This window comes from Thunnus maccoyii, chromosome 5, assembly GCF_910596095.1.
Source record: "Thunnus maccoyii chromosome 5, fThuMac1.1, whole genome shotgun sequence".
In the NCBI taxonomy this organism is placed as follows: domain Eukaryota; kingdom Metazoa; phylum Chordata; class Actinopteri; order Scombriformes; family Scombridae; genus Thunnus; species Thunnus maccoyii.
Genome location: NC_056537.1, coordinates 16283771 through 16297517, shown reverse-complemented (window position 1 = coordinate 16297517; position 13747 = coordinate 16283771). Strand labels below are relative to the sequence as shown.

The following is a 13747-nucleotide window of genomic DNA, read 5'->3' as shown; positions in this document are numbered from 1 at the left end:
ATTCTTTTACACACGCACATCGGGGATGAATAAGAAAAGAGCTACTTCTATGCACAGTTATTTAGAGTCAAACGATTATAGTTAGTGGAAATTTTCCTCGCTTAATTTGGACCTCTGAGGAAGGCTGATCCACTCAGTTTTTATTATAGCAGGGGTTTGGCATTAATGGGAACAAATGAGCCTTTGAGGATGCAGTTTACACAGCTGTTCATTATCTACATGCAGAAATTTAGAAAATAGAAACAACCAATCAATGGGGAAAAAATAGCAAAATTTCAAATTTATGCACCAGTACAGGGAATACTTTAACAATGAGCCAATGTAAACATGATCAATTGTAAACACCTGGATCCTTAACATTATATGTACTAAATGCAACAGTCAAACTATCAGAAACTTTTACTATTATCTTTGATAACAAATTAACTAGTAACCAAATTGGAAAGGTTTGTGATGACTATTGTAGAAAAGAGCTGATGTAAAAAAAAAAAAAAAAAAAAAAAAGAAGAAGAAAAAACCTCAGGCTCCTCCTAAGTGCAGCGTGGTGGATTTCATCCTCAGTTACAATCAAACCCTCGAGAGGCCTTGTCACAGTAGTCAGTAGTCCAGAGGGCTGGTAGCACTTGACGGGGGCACAGCTGAGTCATCTGAATTATCTTCACCTCAACACTCCACCCTCTGGAAGAGGACAAAACAGTGAAGCTTAACATGGGAGTAAAATAAATGATGTTGATGATGACTGTTGTAGTTTCCTCGCCCTGCTCTACTATTGTGTTTTTGTCATCCTGACTGTTGATGTTATCCAGTTGAAGGATTTACTATACCCTTACATAAATCTCATGATTTAACATTCCTTTTACACACAAAATACCCCATATTTTAAAAAAAGTAATCACAGTCATGTATGTTCTACCAAGAACTGCCAAGGAGTGCTTAAAGGCCACTCAAGGCCATTATTAAAGGGCAGGCTGGGTCTAATTAAAACAGCAAATGAACTGGAGTAATTATAGCCATAAGAGTAACTTTCTTTCTTATTATAGGGAGGGTTTGCCTAGATTGAACTTGAGTTTTGCTCCAAACAAGTATTCAGTGATTTCACAGCTTCACTTGATGCCTTTTGACATGTCTTGTACAGTCAATCCACATTCATCTGGGAAGTGACAGTCGGGACTTCATGCTGCATCATTCATATTTAACCACGGTCAGCTGGCATATGGTGAATGGTGAATTTTGGATGAATTCTGGACAGATAATTACTTGGTGGCGAATATGCAGAAGTGATGAGAGTGCTGGTATATTGTGGGCCTTTCATGATTTTTTTATGCAGCTACAATCATGTGTTTTTTCAGATTTGATAGGATCCATTCATCTGTAACTAATAGCTTCACTTAACACTAAGCATCATGGATGAAAAGCTCAGTGTGGATCCTGACATTTCAGTGGACACACTCAAGAGTTTCCTGATTTTCTTTCATTCTGCGTAAATTTCTCATTAACATTTTTGTCTTATTCTCTTCTATTATTTCTGAAGCCAATGTGCCTCATTGCCCCCTGAGAAGCGCTATTGAGAGACACCCTCATGCAGCTGAGGTCACTTTGTAAACTGCATGACTTGATCTGCGAATGTGGCCATTTTCAGTGTCCTTTGCTTTATAGAAACCTCTCATTTGGAGAGAGACAGCGTTCTCACTGGCTCTCCCCACAAACAACAGCCTGGTTCTCACTCTTGCTGCTTTAGAGAGGGCCAAGAGTGGAGCCACGGGCCTCTCCCATGCTCCCTTGTACATAGATAATAATACTTCACTTTGATTACAGATATAATATTCAGTAGGCCAGGACAAGCCCTGGCCCTCTTCTGAGCTATCCTCTGTTCAGGTTTACAGCCCTTTTAACATTTGAAAATATAACAATTCACTGTTCAGATTGCTTAGAATATATGTAGTTTCCCTGTATATCAAAATAATTTACTTCAAGTTATAGTGAAAATGACATTTGGACTACATCAAGCCACAGTCAAGTCCTAAAACCAATTTATTGAAAATAACTTATACTGATCCTGTTGCAGGGCCACTGGGAGAGCACCAATGGTCCAAAAATTATCCATATTGTGGTGGAGCTTTCCAGTCTCCAATAGACATCAAGTCAGAGCTCATGAGGTTTGACCCAACTTTACGTCCAATTGAGGTTCACGGCTACAATTTGTCACGCAACGAGCAGCTCACTCTTGGAAATAACGGACATTCTGGTGAGTATGTCATCAGCGTTATTCATAAAACACGTTATGATGTTTGGTAACTGAAATGTAATGGGTATTTTAAACCTGGTTAATAATAGGTAACAAAACTGTGCATCAACAAATCAAATATTTTATAACAGATAAAGTGCGCACCACATTTTGTTTGGCTTGGGATTTAGAAATTCTTCGAATTAAAGTGACACACATAACCATTAGAAATGGTCCATATACTGTAAACAAGGAGTCTGTCCTTGCTGTAGAGACCTAATTCCTGGGTCCTACAGAAATTTCTGGGTCCAACCTACAGAAAATGATGGGAGGATCTTCTTTCTACGTCTACAACAGCAATTTTCCATAATCACTCTCTTATTATCTCAGCTGTCCTTTCACCCAAAGAAAGAGCTTCATATTTAGTCTGGGAAAATATGAGCAGAGATTAGTCTTCTTTTCTGCCTACACTGGGTCTGATGTATCTTAACAACAGATACCAGCATCAGTTTATCTGCAAGAATGTTCAATATCTATTTATAACCCAGTATTAAATTTTAATGCTAAATATAGCAATCGTAACATAAACAACCATGCCCATGTGCCACAGAAAAAATAATATTTGGATGACTAACATAGATCATTGTGATTATTCCACACAATTACAGGTTGTTGAAGGATCGTACTTTGTTTGAAGATTTAAAAAAAAGAGTTTCAGTCAGAGAAAAGTGACGTTTACTGTGGCACTGAACAGCGTGCTGCAGGAAAGGTTAGGTTAGTTTCTCATAGATTTCTTGAAACATGATGGAGAAATTGCAATATATAAGGAACTTCAGTGAAAGCGTCTGTATTGCCAAACACGCGTGTAATGTCTGCCCTGTGTTGTTGATAGTGCAGTTGCTGTTATATTGGCACAAGTAAAACTAACAGGTTGCAAAGACCAGACAAATGCTTATGTGTGCATGCCTGACGGGCCTTAAAGCCACAAGCTTCACAAGGCATCATCAGTGTGACGTGTGTCTGAAATACGCTGACAGAGGTTTTTTTACTTATAAACATTCATCATACACTGACGAACATGTGGACAGTGCATCTCACTCCACCATGAAGTAACTTAAACGTAACTACATAGCTTTTGCAAAAGGACAGCAGAGAGTATGCCACACTGACCTCCTCGGGTTATCTTATGTTAAATGTAATGTTTCATTTGATCCACAGTGCAAATATCACTGCCCTCCAAGATGCACATCTCTAGCTTCCCTCATCGTTACACTGCAGCTCAACTCCATTTCCATTGGGGCTCCTTTAACAGGCCTGCAGGCTCTGAACACATGGTGAACAGTAAGCAGTATGCAGCAGAGGTAAACAAAGCAAACACCACTTCTTACTACTCGCAACTGATGTTCAAAGTAAATGCATTTAAATATCCATTCATTTTATCTGCAGCATCAGGCGACTGCATCTTTGTGTCCAAATGATTTAATACTTTATGACTTAAACATGTAACATTTGACTGGTAGAGAGGACACAGAGTCACGGACACCCTTCAAGGCTTTACAAAAGGTCTGCATCTGCACATTACTGCTCCAGTTTCTTAACAGTGGTGCAGACATTCAGTTTACATCTACTTGATCTACAGTTTCAGACAGTGCTTATTGTGGATTAAGCACAATTGAATGCTTGTTTAAAACACATTCTAATTAAAGTTTATAACAATAAACACATTGTGAATTTATATGCAAGCTGTAGAAAGACATGATTCACTACATGTCTTTAAGAGAGGACAGTTTAAGCTCAGTTTTTTTCTAATAAATCATTCCATTTGCCGATCAAATTATCATATTTTATCACATGCTAAAAGGCAAAGACATATTTTCAGTCAGCCTCAGTATGTACAGTATGGCGGCATGTCTCATTTCTGCAGGGTTTAAGGGGATTAGAGTACCAGCCTATTATATGCTTTGGTTTACAACCACCTCTGTAAAGGAGTGGCTGTCTCTGCTATTGAATGTGTCAAGCCCTGTAAGCAGTTTTCACACTCCATTTTTCTCTATTTATTTTGGTATGTTAAGTAAGGCAGAAGATGTGACCGTAAACTTTAAAAGTAAGATTCTCTTTTATGGCATGAAAAAATAAGAATCTTTTTTGTATAATTTGGTATAATAGGAATTACAGTGGGTAGACACTGAAATGGTTACAACCTGTGTGCTTTTATGTTGCCATGCCCCAGCTGCAGCACAGCCACATATAAGGTGCTGTGGTTTGACCTGAGTTTCTCAGTGGACACATCGAGATCATGCATCTTTTTCAAGTCTCTCCAGGCACCAGAACCACAGTTTTGTTGATGACATGTTTCAGAGGGACGGAATGATGGGACATTGAACATTTCCCAGAAATTGTGCAAATGTCAATCTTAATTTAAATTAAAAGATGGAACATGATCCGTAAATAAAGTGTTGGTCATATGTGGCTTGAATGACTAACATGACTTGCGCTAAATACACAATACTGTCACCAAAACAAATGACAATCTGGTAGTCTAGTGTCCACTTTTTTACTGTAATAGACCAACAACTAGTTAAAAAGACTACAACAGCTGCTGCTTTCTTATGCATTGGGTCATGAATTACTTCTCTTTTTCTTTACAGATGCATGTGGTACACTTCAATTCAGACAAGTACCCCAATATGTCCATGGCTGTAGACAAATCGGATGGCCTGGCTGTGCTGGGTGTCCTGATTGAGGTGAGGCGCTATGAACTCTGTGGTGTAAGGGACAGTGAACTGTGAACCTCTGTGGAGCAGAACCATCTAACTACCTTTTCATATAGGTTGGGCAGTTCAATCCGGCCTTTGAACAGTTTCTAAAGTTCATCAACGGCATCAAATACAGAGGTGAGTCTAACATGATGCTCTCCTTTAGCAGGGTTTGTTTTGCAATTAAACCACACTGAATGTTAGAGTAGTTAACAATACAGCTAGCCTGGTTGATTGGCCAGTATTTTTGTGATACCTCATCCACCTACAGACATTGAAAATATACTTGAAAGGCTACTCAAGACTTTTAACACATAAACAAACTACGGCTGTGGTCAGAATCTCCAAACTCTTCATCAGCTTATTCATGTGGCCATTATATATGACATAAATAGTTGTTAAACCGGTACAAATTACATCTGTTTTTCATTTCTACTTACAGATCAGAAAGTACAGGTGCCTGGTTTCAACATCAGATCTCTCCTGCCTGCACGTTTGGATGAGTATTATCGCTATGATGGGTCACTGACGACTCCTCCGTGCTATCCAAGTGTACTGTGGACAGTGTTCAGGAATCACGTGACAATTTCTCGCAAACAGGTGCTTTATCAATTAAAGTCACAGTCTTATGCAGATTTGGAAGTATGAAAAATAGCCTGATGTTAAACTAATTTTTAATTGATGTTTCAGAAACTTTAATATGTCTGCCACTTATGTTTAACCTTAAAGGGGACTTTTTATGCTGTTCCTTATTTTCTGTCATAAAAAAAAAGTTACAGTGTCGGATGTTCATATTAAACGTGGCAAAAGTTTAAAATAATGGGTAAACATATGTAGAAGTAATGCCTATCAGCAGAAAGTTCAGGCTTCAGACTGCTTTGAACACTCGGTTCCGATGGTTTTTTCTACTTTGAAACTGAGCTGATGTCAGCTCATGTTGGATTTCTTTAATATGTCATCTGCTGCAGCATGTGTCAGCTGCTCTCGCCGGCGTTCACTGCTCCGCTCTGCTAACATGATGGCGTTTCTTTGGCTATTTCCAAAGGTACTGAGAGCTGAACACAGATAGGATAAAGAAGTCAGACAATAAGCAGGTAATAAGCCTTACCAAACAGAGACGTCCTGCTGTAATCATTGTCGCTGCGGATGTTCGTGCTGTCCATTCGCATATTTCGGATCGGATTTCGGCTCCAACAAGTATGGATGTATTTGAGAAGTTTATATTTTGAGTAGAGAGCGAGAACAAGAAGCGAAATCCACCGTCTATAGTTTATTTACGCTGCCTCAGGATCCTTTTCCCAGAGTTGAGGGAAGCTTCTTGAAGCTAGCCAATCAGAACAGAGTGGGCTTTTAGGGCGGGGGGCAGAGAGGAGGAGAATCCAAAATGGCCTATTTCAGAGAAAGGCTGAACTGAGGGGCTGCATAAAGGGGCAGTATAAGATAAATAGGGAGTTTTTTGAACTGAGATTCATGCAAAGCTACTCTAGTGGAGTCCAAAGATAAAAATATAGAGCTGGAAATGAGCATAATAGGTCCCCTTTAAATGGTGTGGAAAAATGTCAGTGTGTAACAGTCGTTTGTTTTGTTTTTGTCTTCCCAGTTTCTGTCCCTGGCAACAGCCCTCTACTCCTCCCATGCCCAGGACTCAGCCCCTGTGCCTCTGAGTGGCAACTATAGAAAACCACAGCTCGCCGACACCCGGGTCGTCCTGGTGTCTTTTAAGGAGGGTAAGTATGGTCTTTAAAATGGTGTCGCTTTACTGAATGCATGAATGCAAAGGTCACATAGTCTACATAGCCACTGCACTGCTTTTAAAATGGCAAAAGAACAAGCTTCAATGATGTTTCTTCATTTGTCTTCTGCAAAGCACCGGGCTGTCACACTGGCTTTGGCTTGTATGGTATCACCTGCTTGTGGTTGCACTTTCATGTTGATGTCATTCTTAATCGTCTGTAGAGTTGATTGACTTTGATGAGCTGCTTGGAAAGTAGGCCATCTTTTAAGACACAACCAATTAACCATTCCACTGACATACTGAGAACATCTGCAGCCCTTAAATTTGTCTCTAAAGGCTCACTTTTATGTGGTCGACTGGTTTTCTGGATTGTATGGTATTTACGTCCATATGGCGCGGTATGAATCTGCATGTTTTCCTCATTTTCAAAGCTTCACCCTCAGAGCTATGCTTTTCTAATGGCATACGTGTTTTGACATGGCATGGTGGAATCCTCAGCTATTAGCTTTCATGAGTGGCATTTAGAAGGCAATGTTCTTCTAGTTTATCACCAAAGGCAGAGCTGTTGCATGCTGGGCATGAAGATCTAAAGACGTTCCAAGGAATATCCCACAGGCTGGGATGTTTAACAAGTTGTGATTGGCTCTGTGTCTGATGCAGGCAGAGGACTGCATGGTTCTCTTACATACACTTCTTCATTCAAGCGGAAGAGAATCATTCAGCAGCTGCTGGTAGGTGACCTCGCAGACCTAGCTGATGAAGGCCTCTACAAGCTCCTACCAAGTGGCTCAGAGAAGCTCTATGCTGGCAGGAAGAAATACCCCAAGAACCAAAAGAGTGGGACTCTGGCCAAATCCAAGCAACAAACGCTGCATCCATCACTGAGAAAGAAGAGCCAACCAACCAACCGCTCTGTGGGAAAGTTAGGGCTGGGTGAAAATGAACTGTGCTACGTCTCGCTGGAACAGAGAGTTTTCCATCAACTCAGACAATCCCACCGTGAGAACCAGCTGGTTCAGGCTCTCAGAGATGCCGTTTTCCCTGAGCTCAACCTCAGGAGTTACCTGAACTGTAAGTCAGACCTGGCCCTCCCCACTATCAGACATATTCTGCGTGGACGGCCAACAGATGAGGCTTTTGAGTTAGATCGCTCTCTGACAAAAGCTTTGATGAATCCGAAGAAGACCACAGCAATCAAACAAAGTGTGCCAAAGACAAACTACGGCAGTCTGTCCCCTGCTACTGTTCCCAGGAAACCACACAGCCATGGTTATCCACATCCTTGGCTTTTGCCAATGGAATGGGAAGACTAGAGAGATTCCGGACTTAGTTGAGACTCACATTATGTCACTTTCTGTAGCAGACATCAGTCGTGGGTCCCACAATGAAAGACTTTTTAAGCCATGCCCTGCATTCATCTGACCAATCTGTCATCTTCTGATGATTTTTTCTTACAAACGTATTTAATATTAAATTATTCTTTTCTGTATGTGCACACAATCACAATATCCTTTTAATCAGAAATAACACTGTATGCATGTATGACTTACAGTAGTTTTCACGAACCCGCTCTGCATAACCAGTCATCACCCGTATTTTGCTCAGTACTGTAAAATATGAATGTTTGTTTTAAATTTATGTCTTGACAATCTGCAAAAATGAGAAATGTATACCTTTTCACATATGAGCTTTACATCTGTTGGCATAATATTGCCTTGCTGGATAATGCTTTAAAATAAACTACAATAAAGCACAAATCTCATGTTTGTAAATCTATATACATCAAACCACATGTACAGTAAATATCCACAAACTGCCTGGCAAAGAATATTCATAGTATTATACTGTATGCCAAGTTCAGTTCTATAGTATGGTAATTGTAGAGCTATACACGTAATTATTGTCTTGCACAATATAGAGATGCAGCTAAACCAAAAGAATTTGCACAAGCTTCACCATTTTCTCTTAAAATTTGTGCTTCTGGTCAAAATGCTATTTACAATTAGTAAGAAAAACATACTAAAAATACAGAACTATTTTCAATTAAAGCAGTGCACATGAAGCATACATGTCAGATTTCTTTCCCACTGAATTGAACTCTCACTCTTAACTATTTTTTAAAATTTAAAATGTATTTGACCCCTCTCCTTAGTCCTTTTCTGCAGCAAGACGAAAGAAAAACTTTTATATCTTTATAGTCAAAAGTTTTGAGCTGCACATTTGTAAACAGAGGCTGAGGTCAGTGTAGAAAAAAGTGTCTTCCTATGCTTTGTCAGGTTTGAGATTACTGTGTTCATCTGAGTTTCGTTCTTTTGTATCAAGTGGGAAAGAGAAGTGTATTGTGCTGTTTCTTACACTTGTGTCAATGTCCAGAACCCCTGAACTCCAGGAATTTGAGAAGTAAAGCAAGGTTCAGGAAACCAATGATGCTAAACTGACAATATCCACAGTGATTTCAATCATATAGAAAATATTTTTTAAGTTTTGGTTGGTATATTTCATTTCATATTGGTATATTTCATGTAAAGGCTCCATCATCACATGCAGTAACTTCGTGTTATATCACATGATTTGTAGAGCTGCACAATTAATCAATCAGTCGATCAAAAGTAAATTAGTCTATTATTTTGATAATTGATTGTTTTAACATTTTCTGGTTCTATATTCTGAAATATGAGGATTTCCTTATGTTTTTTTTATCATATATGATAGTAAATTAAACATTTTTTGGTTTATTTTATCCGACTGTTGGTCAGGGACACCACTTTGGGCTCTGGGAAGTTGTGATGGTTTTGTGATGATCGTTTTTCACTTCTTTTGGACTCTTTTTATAGACTAAACAATTAATCGATTAATGAAAAATAATCATTAGTTGCAGCCCTAAGGATTTGTGTAATGATTTTATTCATTAAGACTTATGTCAGCCTCTCTGGGTAAGTACAGTAATTCTTCAAGTTAAAAGGTTGGTGTAAAACTGGTTAAGAGACAGCTCTCTCTCTCTCTCTCTCTCTCTCTCTCTCTCTCTCTCTGTGTGTGTGTGTGTGTGTGTGTGTGTGTGTGTGTGTGTGTGTGCGCACATCTATGTTTGTGGCTGAGATGTTCTTACTGACATCAAGTTCAAGCAAACAGGATAGACTGAACAAGAGCAGAATGTTGAGATTAAATGAAATTCAAACTTTTCAGCATTTTTTTTAAAATCTTTGTTTCATCTGTCATGTGTTCCCTTAACACTTTAACTATTCTTTCTTGGATGGTACAATACCTAAGAGGTTTTTTTCTCTATATAGTTCATTCATTTTCTCTCTTTTTTCTGTGTTACTCAGCTGATCTATCTTGGATGAACACTGGTATGTTGTTTTTATATATTTGCATTTTCCTTTTTGACATATGTCATCTTCTTTTACATCACAATTATCCAGGATTGATTCTCCCTTTGTAAGCCACTAACATCTTGTTTTCCCTCGTGTGGTTTTAATGGTTTTAAATGAGCAACACAAGAGTTAAAATGACATTTTCTCTATCTGAATTGGACCCAGAAGAAGCAGACAATTAGTTTACACGTGTAAAAGAAAATAATACATAACATCTGAAGCCATGGCTTCAATTTTAGAGCCACTCATTACTAAAATAAACCTTTCATAAAATAAACCACACGCACATTTACACACATACAAGCACACATACCAAAATGAGCACATGCAGAATGTGAGTGCAAGATGCTGATTAATCCCTTCTGCTTCTGTTGCTCCATTGCTCTGCAGGTTTACTGGTTCCCATATTGGTGGGCTCTGCACTGGGACTTGTTCTCATTGTCTCTTTAATGTACTACCTATTAAGGCAAAAACGGTAAGTAAAGGGCAAAAAATACAAGACAAAACCATGATTATGCTTGCTGAAATCATGCTCTGCTGTATAAAAAAGTGCTGTTTGTTGAACTAGACAAGCTGGTCAGTCTGATGATGTGCATCATTAAGACTTGAGATAAAAGCGTGAGATTTGTTTGCCAGAGGGCTCAAACCAGGTGTATCGTACCCAGTTTGAAGCTGTCGGTGTGCTTGAATCTTCCTAAAATTACATTTTAATAACTGAACTGATAGTAATATCTTTCAGTGAACTAATTCAAAGCATTCCATGATTCCTTTTAAGGGGGTGATAAATATATATAAAGAGGACAATTGCAGAGGGTATTTCAAGAGAATGGTTAACCTTAATTGAACCATACATCTGGGTTTGTGGGTGTTAACAGTTAAAAAAACATGGAATTTATAGGGGTTGTGTCCTCATTAAATTGGATTTTTGCGAATGTACACTCACTTGTGCTGCTCTCAGTCACCCCTGACAGTGTGACGTTGCATAAATTATAATCCCATTTTGTATAATTGTGGTTTTCTATAAAAAAGACTCATTCCCTGGAGTCTTTTTATGGGGTTTGCATTACTGTATAACAAGCAGAGATTTTATGTGGTATAGTTAAGAACACATATGAAAATTAACTTAAGCACTTAACAAAACTAGCTTTGAAGAGAGTGTAATAATAACTCAGCACTTTTACAGCACGCAGTCACTGTGTAAAGGAAGGGATTTTTATTAAAAAGCAATGCATCACAGCAGGCATGAGATGACTGGAAATGTTTGCTTCTTTCAGGACTGAAGATGATACCCCTACTAAACTTTCAGGGTTTAGTATGAGAGGAACTGAATCTATAGAGGAACCCTCAGTGTTATTGCTATAACAATTTATTACTTCTACATTCAGGATGAAACAACTATGAGGGGGATGGGAAACAAATGTTTATGTACAATGTTCATATTATATAAAACTTCAGTTGATTGAAACCGAAATGAAAGTTAAAACAAAATTCCAAAACTTTAAGGGTAGACATGGCTGATATAAAGAGGGCCCTTTCAAAACATTTATCATGGCCAAATTTCATACATAAAGATACTGTTCATCTTTAGACACTAATCATAATTAACCTATTTCAACAAGTAAACACCACCAAATGTCTTCTGCTTTCATAAATCTAGCCTATCTGAGAAACAGAAAAAAGTCCATGAGAAAAAATTTAAAGAGGAAGTGTCAGTACCCAGAGATAAAGCGTGCTATGAAGCTGTCTCCTCACTTCTCCTCTTTCATTTTCTGATGCTAATGAGGCACAATCCGCTTTTGGAGGTAAGAAGCTAAGTGACAGTCTCATTGCAGATGGGTTAGCTGCAGGCTTTCTGCATTAAACAGTCTTCAGTGTTCTTCCTCTCTTCAAATGTTCTTCTTATATGTTTCACTAAAGTAATTATGTTTTCTTACAGCAAAATATCAACAATATCATTTCTCTTTGTAGAACGAGAGTCAACTGTTTCAGTAAAGGGGAACTATTGACTGAGGTGGAAACAGGTGTTAATGTGGACACATTGAAAGTTCATAAAACAAATGGGAAAGTCCTCATTTTCACTCATCTAAAGTACTTTAACATCTTGCTCATGCATCATGGAACTAGATGACAAGCATTATGTTGATAGCAAAATAAACCTCACACACCAAGATATGATGCTAATTTCTTCCAGAAATAATAATAAATCAAATATAAAGCTTAAAGGGAACACTGCATTTAAGACCGCAAATAACATAAATTCAGATAAATGATTAAATTCTGAATGAATTATGATTTCATTTATTCCTTAGATCTGGTGCTGAACAGGACAAAAGCAAAGATGTTGGATACAACACTGGAGAGAGAGACGAGTATGGCTCAAGGGTATAGCTCATCATCCTCAATGAAACTTCACTTCAAAGACCATGAGACCATTGTCCTTTTGCATCTCTCTCACTGTATTTGTGAAATTGTCATATGGGTCAGTTTGGACGTTTGTGGAAGCACGCAAGGTTTAAGTAGATCACATGATAATGTTTGCATGCAGCTCTGGGGTTTTGGGAAGCTGTCCTTTTTTCTTAAAGCCACAGCCTGGCTAGACTTCCTTTGCTGCGTTGTGGCAGGCAGAACATGGTAGACCTTCATGCTGGATCTTTAAAAGGGTGTTTTATGCTGTATGACTATTTCCTTAGAGCAAGAGGAACAGCTGTCCTCTTTAATCCCCCTTTCATATCCACCATGATGTGGTGAGCTCCTCAAGGAGAGATCCGCACAGATGCTTCCAGGCAAACACAGTTATGCCAGAGCTGAAGTGAAGTGATGAGAATCTCGGGTCAAGTCTGACCATGGCATCCATTCCTTTGGGCTGTCCTGGCATGGTGGAAGGCCCAACCGCAGTCCAAACAATAGGGGGTATAGGAGACGACAGACATCCCTGATGGTAGGGTGGCCGGAGAGGGATGGGCTATACCACATTTGTACCAACCCTGTACTTAGAGCTGCTCTATGGATTTTATAATAAAAGGGCGCTTAGCTCCGTACAAAGACAAGAACACACAGCTCCTTCCCTGTGAATAATACTGAGAAAAAAGGCTTTTGTGTTCCTGGCTGCACGTGGGCTGACCCCAACCCCTGTCCGCCAGTCAGATCACAAGACTAATTCCTCAGCACTCCTCTCAGTTCATCTGAGGCCTGTACAGTTGACAACAGGACTGCCGGAGTGTTATTGCATCATCATGTCATCTTCACACGGTTTATCTTGACTGTGTTATAATCTCTTCTGCCTGCTCCTGAGTTCATGTTCAGTGTAGAGTATTTGCATGCTTATGGCATAAGATGACACTTTAACTGTAAGACAAACTTATAGATACTGTAGAGTGATTACAGGCTATCTGGTAAAGAGGAAATTAAACAGTAAAGAGAAGCACACTGTGACTGTTTGTCCACAATAAGGTATTATAGTCCCCCATAACAGTCCTCCAACAGAAGATTAGTTTTCCTGCTCATTGCTGCTTGGGGCCTCAGTCTTACTGTTGATGTCCTGATACCTTTTTTTTAAAAAAAAAAAAAACTTCCATAACATGTGTCAAACAGTATTGTAAATTCTGATATTTGTGTAAGTGTTTTTCAGTTATTTTATGTAAAATCTGTGTAAATAACTGCT

At 38.8% G+C, this 13747-nt stretch overlaps 1 protein-coding gene across 5 annotated transcripts in view; it reads left to right on the top strand.

The window, feature by feature from the left end:
- The window catches only part of ca12 (carbonic anhydrase XII), a 27363-nt gene extending 13616 nt beyond the window's left edge, over window positions 1–13747 (top strand). For 3 of the 5 annotated variants that reach the window (XM_042410967.1, XM_042410964.1, XM_042410965.1), the window contains 7 exons: window positions 2066–2245; window positions 3443–3585; window positions 4873–4968; window positions 5055–5118; window positions 5423–5580; window positions 6581–6707; window positions 7376–10032. In XM_042410967.1, the coding sequence (XP_042266901.1) occupies window positions 2152–2245; window positions 3443–3585; window positions 4873–4968; window positions 5055–5118; window positions 5423–5580; window positions 6581–6707; window positions 7376–8028 (1335 nt within the window). In that variant the 5' untranslated portion in view covers window positions 2066–2151 and the 3' untranslated portion in view covers window positions 8029–10032. The other 2 variants (XM_042410968.1, XM_042410969.1) reach the window with 2 other exon arrangements.